The sequence below is a fragment of the Crocodylus porosus genome, unplaced genomic scaffold, assembly GCF_001723895.1.
Source record: "Crocodylus porosus isolate Cpor-Errol unplaced genomic scaffold, CroPor_comp1, whole genome shotgun sequence".
In the NCBI taxonomy this organism is placed as follows: domain Eukaryota; kingdom Metazoa; phylum Chordata; order Crocodylia; family Crocodylidae; genus Crocodylus; species Crocodylus porosus.
Genome location: NW_017728915.1, coordinates 1823788 through 1835443, shown reverse-complemented (window position 1 = coordinate 1835443; position 11656 = coordinate 1823788). Strand labels below are relative to the sequence as shown.

At 45.7% G+C, this 11656-nt stretch overlaps 2 protein-coding genes across 3 annotated transcripts in view; one reads left to right on the top strand and one right to left on the bottom strand.

The window, feature by feature from the left end:
• The window catches only part of CIAPIN1 (cytokine induced apoptosis inhibitor 1), a 19413-nt gene extending 17377 nt beyond the window's left edge, over positions 1–2036 (bottom strand). Inside the window, exon 1 of one of the 2 annotated variants that reach the window (XM_019535518.1) lies at positions 1962–2036. The gene's annotated coding sequence lies outside the window, so the exon portion shown is untranslated. Of the gene's footprint in view, positions 1–1772; positions 1798–1961 lie in introns of those variants that run through there. The other variant, XM_019535519.1, reaches the window with a different exon arrangement.
• Positions 2018–11141, top strand: COQ9 (coenzyme Q9). Its single transcript, XM_019535517.1, has 9 exons — positions 2018–2123; positions 3628–3799; positions 4434–4569; positions 4984–5126; positions 5364–5448; positions 6310–6414; positions 7492–7647; positions 8393–8446; positions 10404–11141. The coding sequence occupies exons 1-9, from the start codon at positions 2054–2056 to the stop codon at positions 10437–10439; spliced, it is 957 nt and encodes a 318-aa protein (XP_019391062.1). The 5' UTR covers positions 2018–2053; the 3' UTR covers positions 10440–11141.
• Positions 11142–11656: the final 515 nt, after the last annotated feature.

Here is an 11656-nt window from a genome sequence, read left to right as displayed (position 1 = left end):
CCAGCTGACTTCCTGCCCTTTGGGCAGGGGGCTGGACTCGATGATCTCCCGAGGTCCCTTCCAGCCCTGATGTCTATGAAATCTATGAGTGTGCCAGTAATGAAAAAGGTTTTTCCCCCTCACTGATTCTAATCCCTGGTGTGAGTTACAAGTGGGCACTCTTTGGAAAAATAAAAAATGTAGATTCAAGTGAAATCAGCTGCAAATTCCAGTTATATATTTAACTGATTACTTTTATCAAATGTCAGGGTTAATGGTCCCATTCTATCCATCTCTAAATTAATCTACCATTTCAGCAGCACTTTAAAAGCACTCAGAAATAGCTGTTGAATTTTCTTAAAGTCATTAGTTCAAACCTTGCAGAAGAAAAGGACTTAGAATTGAGGTGAAAGATACCTTATATCCTTAAAAAAATAAATAAAGCAAAACACTGAAGATCAAGTCTGGCCTTGGCCCGTAGCTATGAGAGTTGCTGCAAAGTGATGACCACTAACAGGAATTACACCACACCACCTGGTACCTACCAAACATTCACCAAAACCACCATCACAACCATCATAATTATAAGCAGTCTCAACAGAAAAACCAAGAGCTGAACAGACACAGTACCTGTGTTGCCATCTTGAGGCGCAAAGCCAAGCGCACAGCGGCAGCGGCTTTACCTCACACACACGTTGGGGGGGGGGAAATACATGCCATCCAGGCTCCAACCTTCCTCAGCCTGGCTGGGGCCCCACTCACCCAGTGGCAAGGGACACAGAGAGGGATCATCGCACACACCCAGCCTGGCCCTGGAGGCAGGGGGTGAAGCTCAGCCCAGCTACATGCATCCTGCTGCTCCTGGACTGTGTCCTGGCTGCTCCCCACACGTGTCCCGCCGCTCTGGACCGCGGAGCCTCTGACAGTTTGATCTGATTTCAGATCAACTGTTAGGGGCTCCGCAATCAAACAGTCGATTGGGATGAATTGGTTGGGGACCACTGGCTTAGAGCTAAGAACCACAGCAAAGCTGCAGGATGCGACTGAGCTGGGGCTCAGCAGAGCATTTTTGGAGAGCACCTTAAATCAAGTCCTTCCTGCAAGCATTGTTAACAATGCAGGCCAAAGCAATTACACCTCTTTGTGGACCAGAGGCAGGCAAGTGTTTACAGGGATCAGCAGCACAAGCGCAGTACACAGCGCAATGCCACAGACAACATGTAAAAGCAAACAATGGGAAATAATGAACAGTTCCTCCAGGGGGGCTGGAAGAAGTCCAATTCACTCAGCGCAAAGGAGAGCCTGTTTAGTGGATGAATCACTGGTGTTACTCCTTGCCTGCCTGATAAACATATAATATTCATGGGAGTCATGTACACACATCAGTGAGACAGGGAGAAGAGTATTTTGTGGCATTAACCCTAAACATTATGCATCATCAAGAGACATGGGAATACCCTTCTTCCCAGACGGCTTCTTTAGTTACTGCTCTCCCGCCCCCGTTCTCCCAGATCAGCGTCAAAGAGATGCTCCAGTCCTCTGATCTGCAGATCCCTGCTGGCGGACACAGCGCTGTGACCACCCCGCCGCACCGGCCTGCCCCAGGAGAGCGCCATGACAGCGACCGGGGGCTTCTCCAGGGCCGTGCGCCCGGAGCCCCCGATAAGCTGAACGGTGCTCCAGCAGCCCTAGGCCCAGGGCCCTCAACGCCCCGCGGTACGAACCGCGCGGCGGAGCCGAGGGTGGACGCAGGCCCAGGACGAGCCGGCGGGATTGAGGTGCCCAGGCCAAACCCTCCGGAGGCAGGTCGGACCCGGGCAAGAGAGCAAGGCCGAACGCAGCGCGGTGCGGGAGGCGACCCCCACCGAAGACCTGCTGTAATGCCGGCCGGGGACAAGGGACCCCCATCTAGCGGCATCACCTCCCTACCTCGCGCCGGGGGAGTAGGAGGAAGAATAGGCCTGCGCCATAACCACACTCACCTGCGTCTCCTGCAGCTGCCGCCGCTCTGCAGCGTCACCCGCCGCTGACGTCATCACCCCACGCGCCGCGCGCCAGGCTGCCCGCTCCCAAGATGGCGACGGCGGTAGCGGCCTTGGGAGGCTTGCGGCGGGCGAGTTGGAGGCTGCTGCGCTGCCCTGCGGGTGAGGCCGGGGCCGGGGCCGGGTGGGTGCCGGCAGGGGGCGCTGAGGCTGCTGTTCGCGGGGTGTGCCTGTGCCTGTGACTGCGCCGGACGCGGGGCCGAGGAGACGGGGCTGTGGGGCTTGCAGGGAGCGGCCCCGACGGACTCAGCACACGTCCGGGCAGCCCCCCGGCTGCTGCTGGGTCACATCACCCTTGGGCGTGGGACACGAGTCACAGACCGAGACGGCACGCAGGGACTGCGGGGCTAGGCACCTCCTTGCTGGCTGATCAGCTCTGCTGTTTGTCCGTACTCAGAAATCAAGTGGATGCTGAGACCTGACATTTTCCAAGCAGCACTTTCAGGCCAGGAAAGGAGCTTTGAGGCTGCCCATTGAACTTGTTCTCCAAGCTAACCCATGTTGTGGGACAGCAGTGCAGACAGGCTGGGCAATGTCTGACCCAGTGGATCTGTGAGTCAGCACTCGGGTTTGGCATAGGGACCCCTTCCTTTTCACTGCGCCCACCTGCCCGCTAGCCGGAATCGGAACTTCATCCTGGCTAAGACAGAAGAGTTACTGTCCAGTAGCAAAGCCACTGATCTGAAATAATGAGAAGTGGAGGAGTCCATCCTGAGGCTGGAAATGAGAACTGATTTTTAACTGCGTCCCTTGTCCTGTTCCTGCCCTGACACATGCATAACATGCCATGCACATTTTTTCCCAAGTGCACTTGGGGACATGACTGCATGCAGAGCCAGAGAAAGCATTAAGCTGCATGTCAGCCAGCTCATTCATATCTTCTGTCACCTGTTAGTGCATGACATTTAAGAAACTGAAGCAAGAGGTAATTTTTATTTGCAAACTCAAGTCAGGTAAACAGGTTAGCTAAAAAATCCAAGACTTTTAAGTGCAGGCAGTGTCATATCAGTAGCTTGTCTTCCTCAGAGGGACGCAGACTAGATTTAAAAAGTCTCGTTTTGCTAATGGAAAAATATTTTTGTGGTCTAGCTTAAGCTCAGAGATGTAGTGCCTTTGTGTAAGTCATACATACAGAGTATTGTCTTTGTATAAATCATAAGTCTGATGTAGTATTGGCAAGGTTAACGCCTCTCTGATGAGCACTTCTGACTCCTTTGTCCTAAACTCAGTGATTCTGTACTTCCTTTTGTTAACTGGTTTCACAGTAGAAAGAAATTGGAGAAAAGTGAGGCTGTGGTCACCTCTAGTCAATGTTTGCTTGTCTTCCAGTGCGAGATTGTGAAACTACAGTACCTAGTATTTGAAATAAGGTCATAGACTGCAGAATTGTTTTTCCCCTACCACACAATATTGTCCCTTTATTTTCAACACATAAAAGTTAGCTACAGGAAGAAAACCATTTTGCTGGAGGAAGAAACTATATCTAGGAGTCTTGTTTCTTTTTGACTGTATGTGCCATAGCTCTTTTTCACATTCACCTTAAATGCCCCTACCTGCCTCATTTGAAGGAGACCCATGACCAGCTGACTCCTGGTTTCCATTTCAGTGGTCAGATGCCATTTGTACTCTTCACAGCGTACCTTCCGTGCCTCAGCTGTGGTGAGCAAAATCTCAGATGAGCAAAAACATGAGCCACCATCATCGTCCTCCCAGCAACATTTTGAAACATACCCAACAGGTGACCAGCCTCACCAGGAGCCGCGTGCCTCACGTCCCAGGTAACTGCACAGCCATTACCTGGATTGTTCTGCTGGGAAAGAGATTGGGGAGCTCATTTTACCGAATATAGAATGCACTCCAAAGTCAGGGGTTCTGGATTTAATCCAGAATTCCATACCTGGGAGGCTAGGGTTCAGTTTTATTCTGGGAATGCAAGTACTGTTGGGTATCATAGCAGCAAAACAGGAATAGTTTCCAAGGAAGACTCTCACTTAGCTGCAAAGCACAAGTTTCAGTTTTAGATTGTTGTAAATTTGGCCATTATGGTTTTCCTTCTGTCCATAAGCACAAGATTTGTGATACACACATTTTTAGTAAAAAAACTAGGAACATTCAAAGTCAAACAACCCTCAGGGAAGCTAGATCCAGTCCTATCCTATTCCCCACATCCATTCCTCTTTTCTTTTCTTTCCTTCTCCTGCATGAACTGAACTGAATACCCCCTTTTCAGAAAGGGAAAGTATTTTAGAGAAAGTGGGGATTTGGTATTAACAGACCTGTAAAGAAAAGCACAGAACAATACATACTGAATCAACAATGCATCTGCCAGTAGCAATGAAAGAACGGGCTGCAGAATGCACATTTTCAATGACTGATGGTAGGATTCCTTACTTGCATGATATCTTCTTGTAGTTACACTGGTCATGGTGGTGAAGAGTCTGAGGACTATGAGAGTGAAGAGCAGCTGCAGCTTCGAATATTGACAGCAGCGCTGGAATTTGTGCCTGACCATAGCTGGACAGCAGATGCTGTTGCGGAGGGAGCCAAGGTACATAGTGAGAATAACAAAGAACATGTAGGGTACTAGTCAAAGTTGCAATTCAAAAAGACCCAGGCCCAAATTCTTCCCTTATTTATACCTGTGCAATCTCACTGACATCAGCATGTAGGGGAAGGAGTGGGTTGGTGGCATAAGGCAAAACCAGTTGTGTATTCAGCAACCAGAAGATAATATCAAAGATAACATAGATAATAAAGAATACAGAGCAACAGTGAAATGGAATCACTGGCATGAGACTGATACAGGAAGCACTTTGTGATGTAGTTCTTTTTTGGTTTGAATTCAAGTGATGTAACATTTAAAACAAAATAAAGAGCAGCATTCCCTAACAAAATAAAGAGCAGCATTCCCTAGTATCTGTTTGGAAATTACTGATCTCAGTCTCTTCCTTCTGTCCTACAGTCACTAGGTCTCTCTGTTGCAGCAGCTGGGATGTTTAACAGTGATGGCAGTGAACTGGTCCTCCATTTTGTATCCCAGTGCAACTCCAGACTCTCGGAGCTGCTACAGCAAGACCAAAAACTGGTACAGCTGGGCCAGGCAGAGTGAGTATCATACTTGAAAACATGGCTTCCTGGTGACATGCACATCAGGGGTTCTGGCAGAGGGGTTATCCAGTGAGTCCATTACTTCAGGTGAAATAATGTAAAATGAAACCAGCCTGGGCCTAAGTTTAAGAGATGGGAAGAATGCACAGCTTTCTGTGCCATCCATTGAGGCTAGATAAATATTGTAACTTAAGTTCAGTCTCACATCAGATATCCTTCTTTTTCTTTTTCCAGGAAGAAGAAGACAGATCAGTTCTTAAGAGATGCAGTGGAAGCCAGATTGAAGATGCTGATTCCATACATTGAGAGTTGGCCCCAGGTACAAAATGAACACACAGGCATTTTTAACTTACTATGACCCTTAGCAGGTACATTAGCCTATCCATCAGGCCAATCCAAGGCTGCATATAAAACCTATATTAGTTCCCTTGAAGATGAAGAAGGGAATGCTGGGAAGGTAGCAAATGGCAGACATACAGAGATGCCCTTTAGCACTTGGCCATTTCCTGCAGTTCCATAAGAACAAATATTCAGGAGTTCCAAGGAATTCAACTTCTGTGCTGAGTTGCTCTTGTAGTCAAATTGTAAATTAGTCTGTTTCGTCATTTTAATTATCTAACACTTGGAAATGTTAAAGTGTTGTTTTATTTCAAGCAACTGAATCTGCATTGTGCTAATGATAAACACTCAAAAACAGGAGGGCAGCCTGTGATGCTGACAGTTGGTGGACTTAGCCTCTTTCCACCTGAGACCTAGAGGAAACTAGGGGCTTGATGCAGGTGAAATGTTCTGTTCCCCTAGCAAAGGGTGTTGTTTCAATAGCCGCCTTTGTTGGTGATGGTGTTTCTAGAGCTTAATCCAGCTGTCCCAAAAGAATGGAAGAAAACAGCATATTGTGTAAGTTAAAATACTCTCTTTTTGAAGAGAGATGGATGATGGTGTGACTGTCACTGAAGTGCATACATATTACATTCTTCAAATAAAAGCTAGAAGAAGAACCCGAATTGGGTTGTGACAAACTCAGCTACTTAGGGATTAGCTGCAAGGTAAAGACCAGTATGAGCTACAAGATGGTGGGGACAGGATGGTAGCAAAGATACTAAAGCATGGAGAACAATTGCTGATTTGTTTTAATGCTGCAGGTTTCACTTTTTACTCTGTCTCTTCCCTTCCTTCTCAGGCTCTCAGCATTCTTCTGCTCCCACATAACATCCCATCCAGCCTAAACCTCCTCACTAGCATGGTTGATGATATGTGGCATTATGCAGGAGACCAGTCCACAGATGTAAGTCTTTACACCATGTAAACAGATTAGTTCACCTCTCAACACTGTATAGTACTAGGTCTTAGTATAAAACATTCTTCTTTGCCATGAAGATAGGAGCTCAGGGTGGGATTTGTAGAAGAATTGCAGTTAGACAGGGTGCCTGTGTGTGTTTTTGGCATGTAAATACTATAAGAAAGTAAAATTAATTCTTTGCAGCCTACGTCCCATTTGACTGTCATTGAAACTTGGAATACCAAGTTGTTTTTGAAAATGGAATGTAGATTTCTACCTTGCATGCTTTTGAAAACTTTACCCTGTAGCTTTCCAACTGGTAGTACTTAAACAAAACTAAAAGATCCAAGTTTCTTCAACTTTGTTATAACAATGGTATTCTTTTAAAAAAAAAAAAAAAAAAAGACCCAAACAACATTTCTGAGATATTCTTTTAGTCTGTCTCAGTGACAGAAAAACTGATCCAAACATTCATCAGCTGGAAAGAAATGTTTCTCTTCTAGCCGCTTCCTCCACCATTGATGATAGCACATGCAAATTCTCCTTGAAAATCATTAAAGTATCTACCAGAAATACCAGTAGCTTATTAAAGCCTTCATCTTTCTGGCAGGAAATAAAAGTGAAGTAACTTATAACCTTAATTAAAGCAATTAATAAGTTATTTTAATGTATAAGTAGAGGTGGAAAGAGCTAAATGAACCATCTTAACAAACTACTTTAATAATCTTCATTTATGCGAGGATAAAATAGCTGCTGCAATGGAAAATAAATAAGATAACAGAAAAAATTAAAGTAATAAACCACAAAGCAACTGAAAGGTTGTGATCACAACAGGAAATGTAAGTCCCTTATGATGTCTAAAAAGTCATGGATGACATTTCAGAGTCTGTGCCAAGCTGTTTCTGAAAGTCTCCCGATAATCTTGGAGAATATGAAAGAGAGATTCCTAAATTTCAGTTTTTGCTCACCTTGAGACAGTGGACATCCATTTGGCAACAACCTGTTTCAGCTCTCTCTCTTCCCAGCGCTGCATTCTTACTGACAAGAAGTTAAACTTGTTTCTTCTGATTTTTGTTCTTGCAGATTAATTGGTACACTCGTCGGGCTGTGCTGGCTGGCATCTACAACACCACAGAGTTAGTAATGGTGCAGGACTCATCCCCTGACTTTGAAGAAACTTGGCATTTCCTGGAAAACAGAATAGCTGATGCCATGAACATGGGTCACAGAGCTAAGCAGGTAATGCTATTAATGTGGATATATAGGCAGCTGGAGCATACCCTTATCACAGATGGTTTGTAAAGAAAGGGATATGGTTCAGCATTAATACAGAGCAAGCACACCTACGAACTGAAAATGCACTGACCACAGTACCAAGAAATGTTGATATACAGCTATTCTTCGCTTAAAGTCATATTTTCAAGAACGTAACTATGACGTTAAGTGAATCCAATTACATCACAGTAGTTACCTACTAGCAGGCAGTGGCCAAACAACATTTTAATCAAGCATTGCATAACTTTAAACAAGTATATTTTCTTAATAGATCAGCGATGTAATAACGAAACAATGCTAACCAGGACGACGTTACATGAGGAGTACCTGTATTTTATGGGCTCGGCAACACTCTGTACACCTCCATGCAACCCCAGCAGAATTGTTACACTGAGATATTATTTAATGCCAGACTTAAATAATTACCCAGGTGAATCCCTCCCCTACTTCCAAACCACTATTATGTTACCTGCCTCTGGGTGTCCCTGGGCCCCCATGCTGGTTGTCCCATGTAGTCTCCCATGCTTCCCATTCTGTGTCCATGCTCAGATGTTGTTTCACTGCAGTATTTGGCATATGTGACTATTTCCAGTCAGGTAACATGCACTTGCTGTCTCCCATTCCTTTGTAATAAGTCCCTCCTGCTGAATCATACACGAGGATAAAGGCAAAAGAAAGCTACAGGTTATGTTTTCCTTATGTCTCCCAGGTACAGGCAACAGGAGAAGCACTTGTCCAAGGTCTAATGGGAGCTGCAGTTACTGTAAGTAACACTGAAAATAGTGAGATTGTTTCTGTTCCTTTTCAGGTTTGATGTTGGTTTCTTCTTCATCCCAGGTTAGAAGACAGTGGCTCTTCAGTATCTTATTAAATATATGAGTGTACATAATTCCTGTTTGAGTATGTATAGATGCATATAATTCCTCACTACTTCATCTTATTAAATAATCCTCAAGCACTTTCTGTAAGAGTCAGGATGTCTGTCCTTTAACTCTGGCCAAGTGACTGCCTAGGGGATTATATCTTGCTTATTTAAACTGCTACAGTTTCAGTTGATACAAAATCCTTCTCTAAATGGTGTAACCTCTTGGTAGTGTTAAACAATGGCTGTGTTCCATCTCAACAGTGGCTGCATTTCTGAGATGTAGGTAGTGATTCCTTTGTCGTGGGGGTGATTTTATAAAGTGCTTGGTGGTCTTTTGGGATAAAAGGTGCTAAATGAATAGAATATATTATGATTATAGTACTACTTCAGCAAAAAAAAAGAATACTCTGTCAACACTGTGTTTCTTAATTGATTGGTTTTGACAATACACAATTACCTATGACAGTGAAGCTGCATTCTTGCTAGAAGACGGATTTTCTTTTTATGTGAGTAGGAAGATGATATAGTCTGGAGAATGAATCATTCATTTTTTTTACTGTTTTGCAGTGCACAAGGATTAATCCCACCCCTTTCACCTGTGGATTAGATTAGTTCTTTCATAACTGGCACCTGTTAGTATAGTATTTCTCCTGATGTTTGTTGAAAGGACTCTAGGATCCTCTACAAAAAAGATATGTGCCTGCTACATTGATTCATTATGCCAAATCTCATGCCTGTAGTTTAACCACATTTGCACTTGCTTCCAAAGCATATTTTCTTGAAGATTTATTTTATGTTTGCAGTTGTTTTCCATCTATTAACATAGTTGCATAAAATGAGAAATACTTTGCAGGATTAATCTAAAGCAGTGATTCTCAACTAGGGTGCTGCAGCTTTAAGGGTGTGGTGGGGTGTAACAATATTAGCACTGTTAGGTGTGCAAACACCTACACATGATTCACAAGATATACCCAGAGATAGAATCATAGAAAATGAGGGTTGGAAGGGACCTCAGAAAATCATCTCATCCAGCCCCCTGCCCAAAGCAAGACCATCCCCAACTAGATCATCGCAGCCAAGGATGAGCCAGGTCTTAAAAACCAGGTCTTAAGAACCTCCATGGTGGAGAGGTCTAGTTGGCTCTTAAAAACCAGGTCTAGCCAGGTCTTAAAAACCTCCAAGGATGGAGATTCCACAGCTTCTCTGGGTAGATTTCAAACAGGAATCCACAGTGCCAAAAACATTCTGACCTGCTGTAGTCTTTCTGAGCTCTTTGCAACAGAAGACTCTTTATATTATTTTTCTATTGTCAAAAAAACTAGCGAAAACTAAGAAGGATGACTTGAGTCTTTCAAGATTTGCCTCAAGTCTAAAAAGTTTGCAAACCACTGATCTAAAGAGAAACGCATAGGGTCAGCTGAGTAGTTCAAAAGTTGCACTCTGTCTTAATGGTGGAAGTTACCCAATCCACATTGACCCTAGAGAATCAGGAAGAGGGGTCATAGTCCAAAGGACGGTTCTAGCTAGTGCATAGAGATGTTCAGTGTACTCTAAAGGGAGCCATATCTAGCCTTCATTGACTGGAGAGAATGATGCCACCATTACAGAGATGGGTGAAAGGATGCCATTTCAGAGAACAGCTGCATTAGACAGCTGTGATAGTGAGCTGTCAGTGCTGAAGAATTCTTTCTAGACATCAGCTCTGCTTGGTATCTTACGTACTAATCCCTTTCCATCAAGGCAGAGCTGTAGCCACCTAGAAAGAACAATTACAGGCAGCCACTGTACACATCGGCAACAGGTATTCACAACTTTCTGGGTCTTTTCATTGCTGTTCCATTCTCTTGTGCAAAAGATAAAGAATCTGACAGGACTGAACCAGCGTCGGTGAAAAGGAGAAGAGAGCTGAGCATCTGTGCCATCCATACCTTTGCCTGGAAGACATTGAAGGCTGCATCCCAAAATGGGTACAAGAACATGGAGCCTTTGGAGTGAACTTCACACAACATTACATTTCCCCAAGTACAGGAGCCTGCCTTACAGTATAGCAAAAGGGGCCCAGTTTTCTGGGTTTTATAAATACTCTCTGGGATTTCTCCTGGGTTTCCTAATAGAATTAGATTCTCTCAGCCTCCCCATTACAGCAAAAACCAAAACTATCACCATGCTAAGGCAGGGCACTATGAAAAACTATGCATGACTAAAAAGTGACTGACTGGATGAGCCCAGTGCCTAAGAGTTTCTCTCTTGCCCTCTTATCTTCTCCTCTGTCCTGTGTACTCACAGAGGACAATGTTTTCATGTCACTGATGGAAATGACCTCAGTGCTGCCAAAGGAGCAGCATTCACTGGTGCTCTTTTGTTGGCTGTCATTAAGACCCCACTTTGCTGTGTTTGACACTGTGATCCCACTGCTGGATTTGTTTCTACTGGGCTTAAAGATACCAAACAGGATCATGATACTTGGTTCAAACATGTGACACAGACTACCGGCTGTTGTACCTGTAGGGTCCGGGCTGAGCAGTTCCCCCCCCCCCCCACTGGACTGAGCTGTTTGTAACCAGGCAGTAAAGAATTAAAACCCACACACACTTAACGTGGAGTCTCGTGTGCTGTGATTGCAGCCCCTGCGCCAGGAAGGGTGGATGGGAATCAGCAGCTCAGCAAGTGACCCTAGCGCACTATGAAAAAAAGAGGTGGCTCAAGAGCGACTGAGCGGGTAAACCTGTGCCCGAGTCTCTCGCGTGCTCCTCTGTACCGTGGGCGCTGCGCTCGCACTCCCAGTCCTGGTCGAGATGGCCTAGCAGCGCAGGCGGGGAGCCCTGCTGGCTGCCGGGGGGCGGTGCTGCCACTGCAGCAGCGCTCGTTTCCGCTGGGCCTAAAGATACCGCACCGGATCGCGGGGCGTGTGGTGCGGGCCTCCCGCGGCTGTGGTGTCCGCAGGGCCCGGCTGCGCTCTGGCCGGAGCCGCTTGTTCCTCAGACACCGGGTGCGAGGAGCGAGGCCCCGTGTCCCGGGCCCGCAGCCCAGCCCTGGCTGTGTGGGTCCCTGCTCCCCGCAGCGGGCACATCTCGGCCTCGGGCGGCGCGGTCCTCCCGGGCTGCAGCG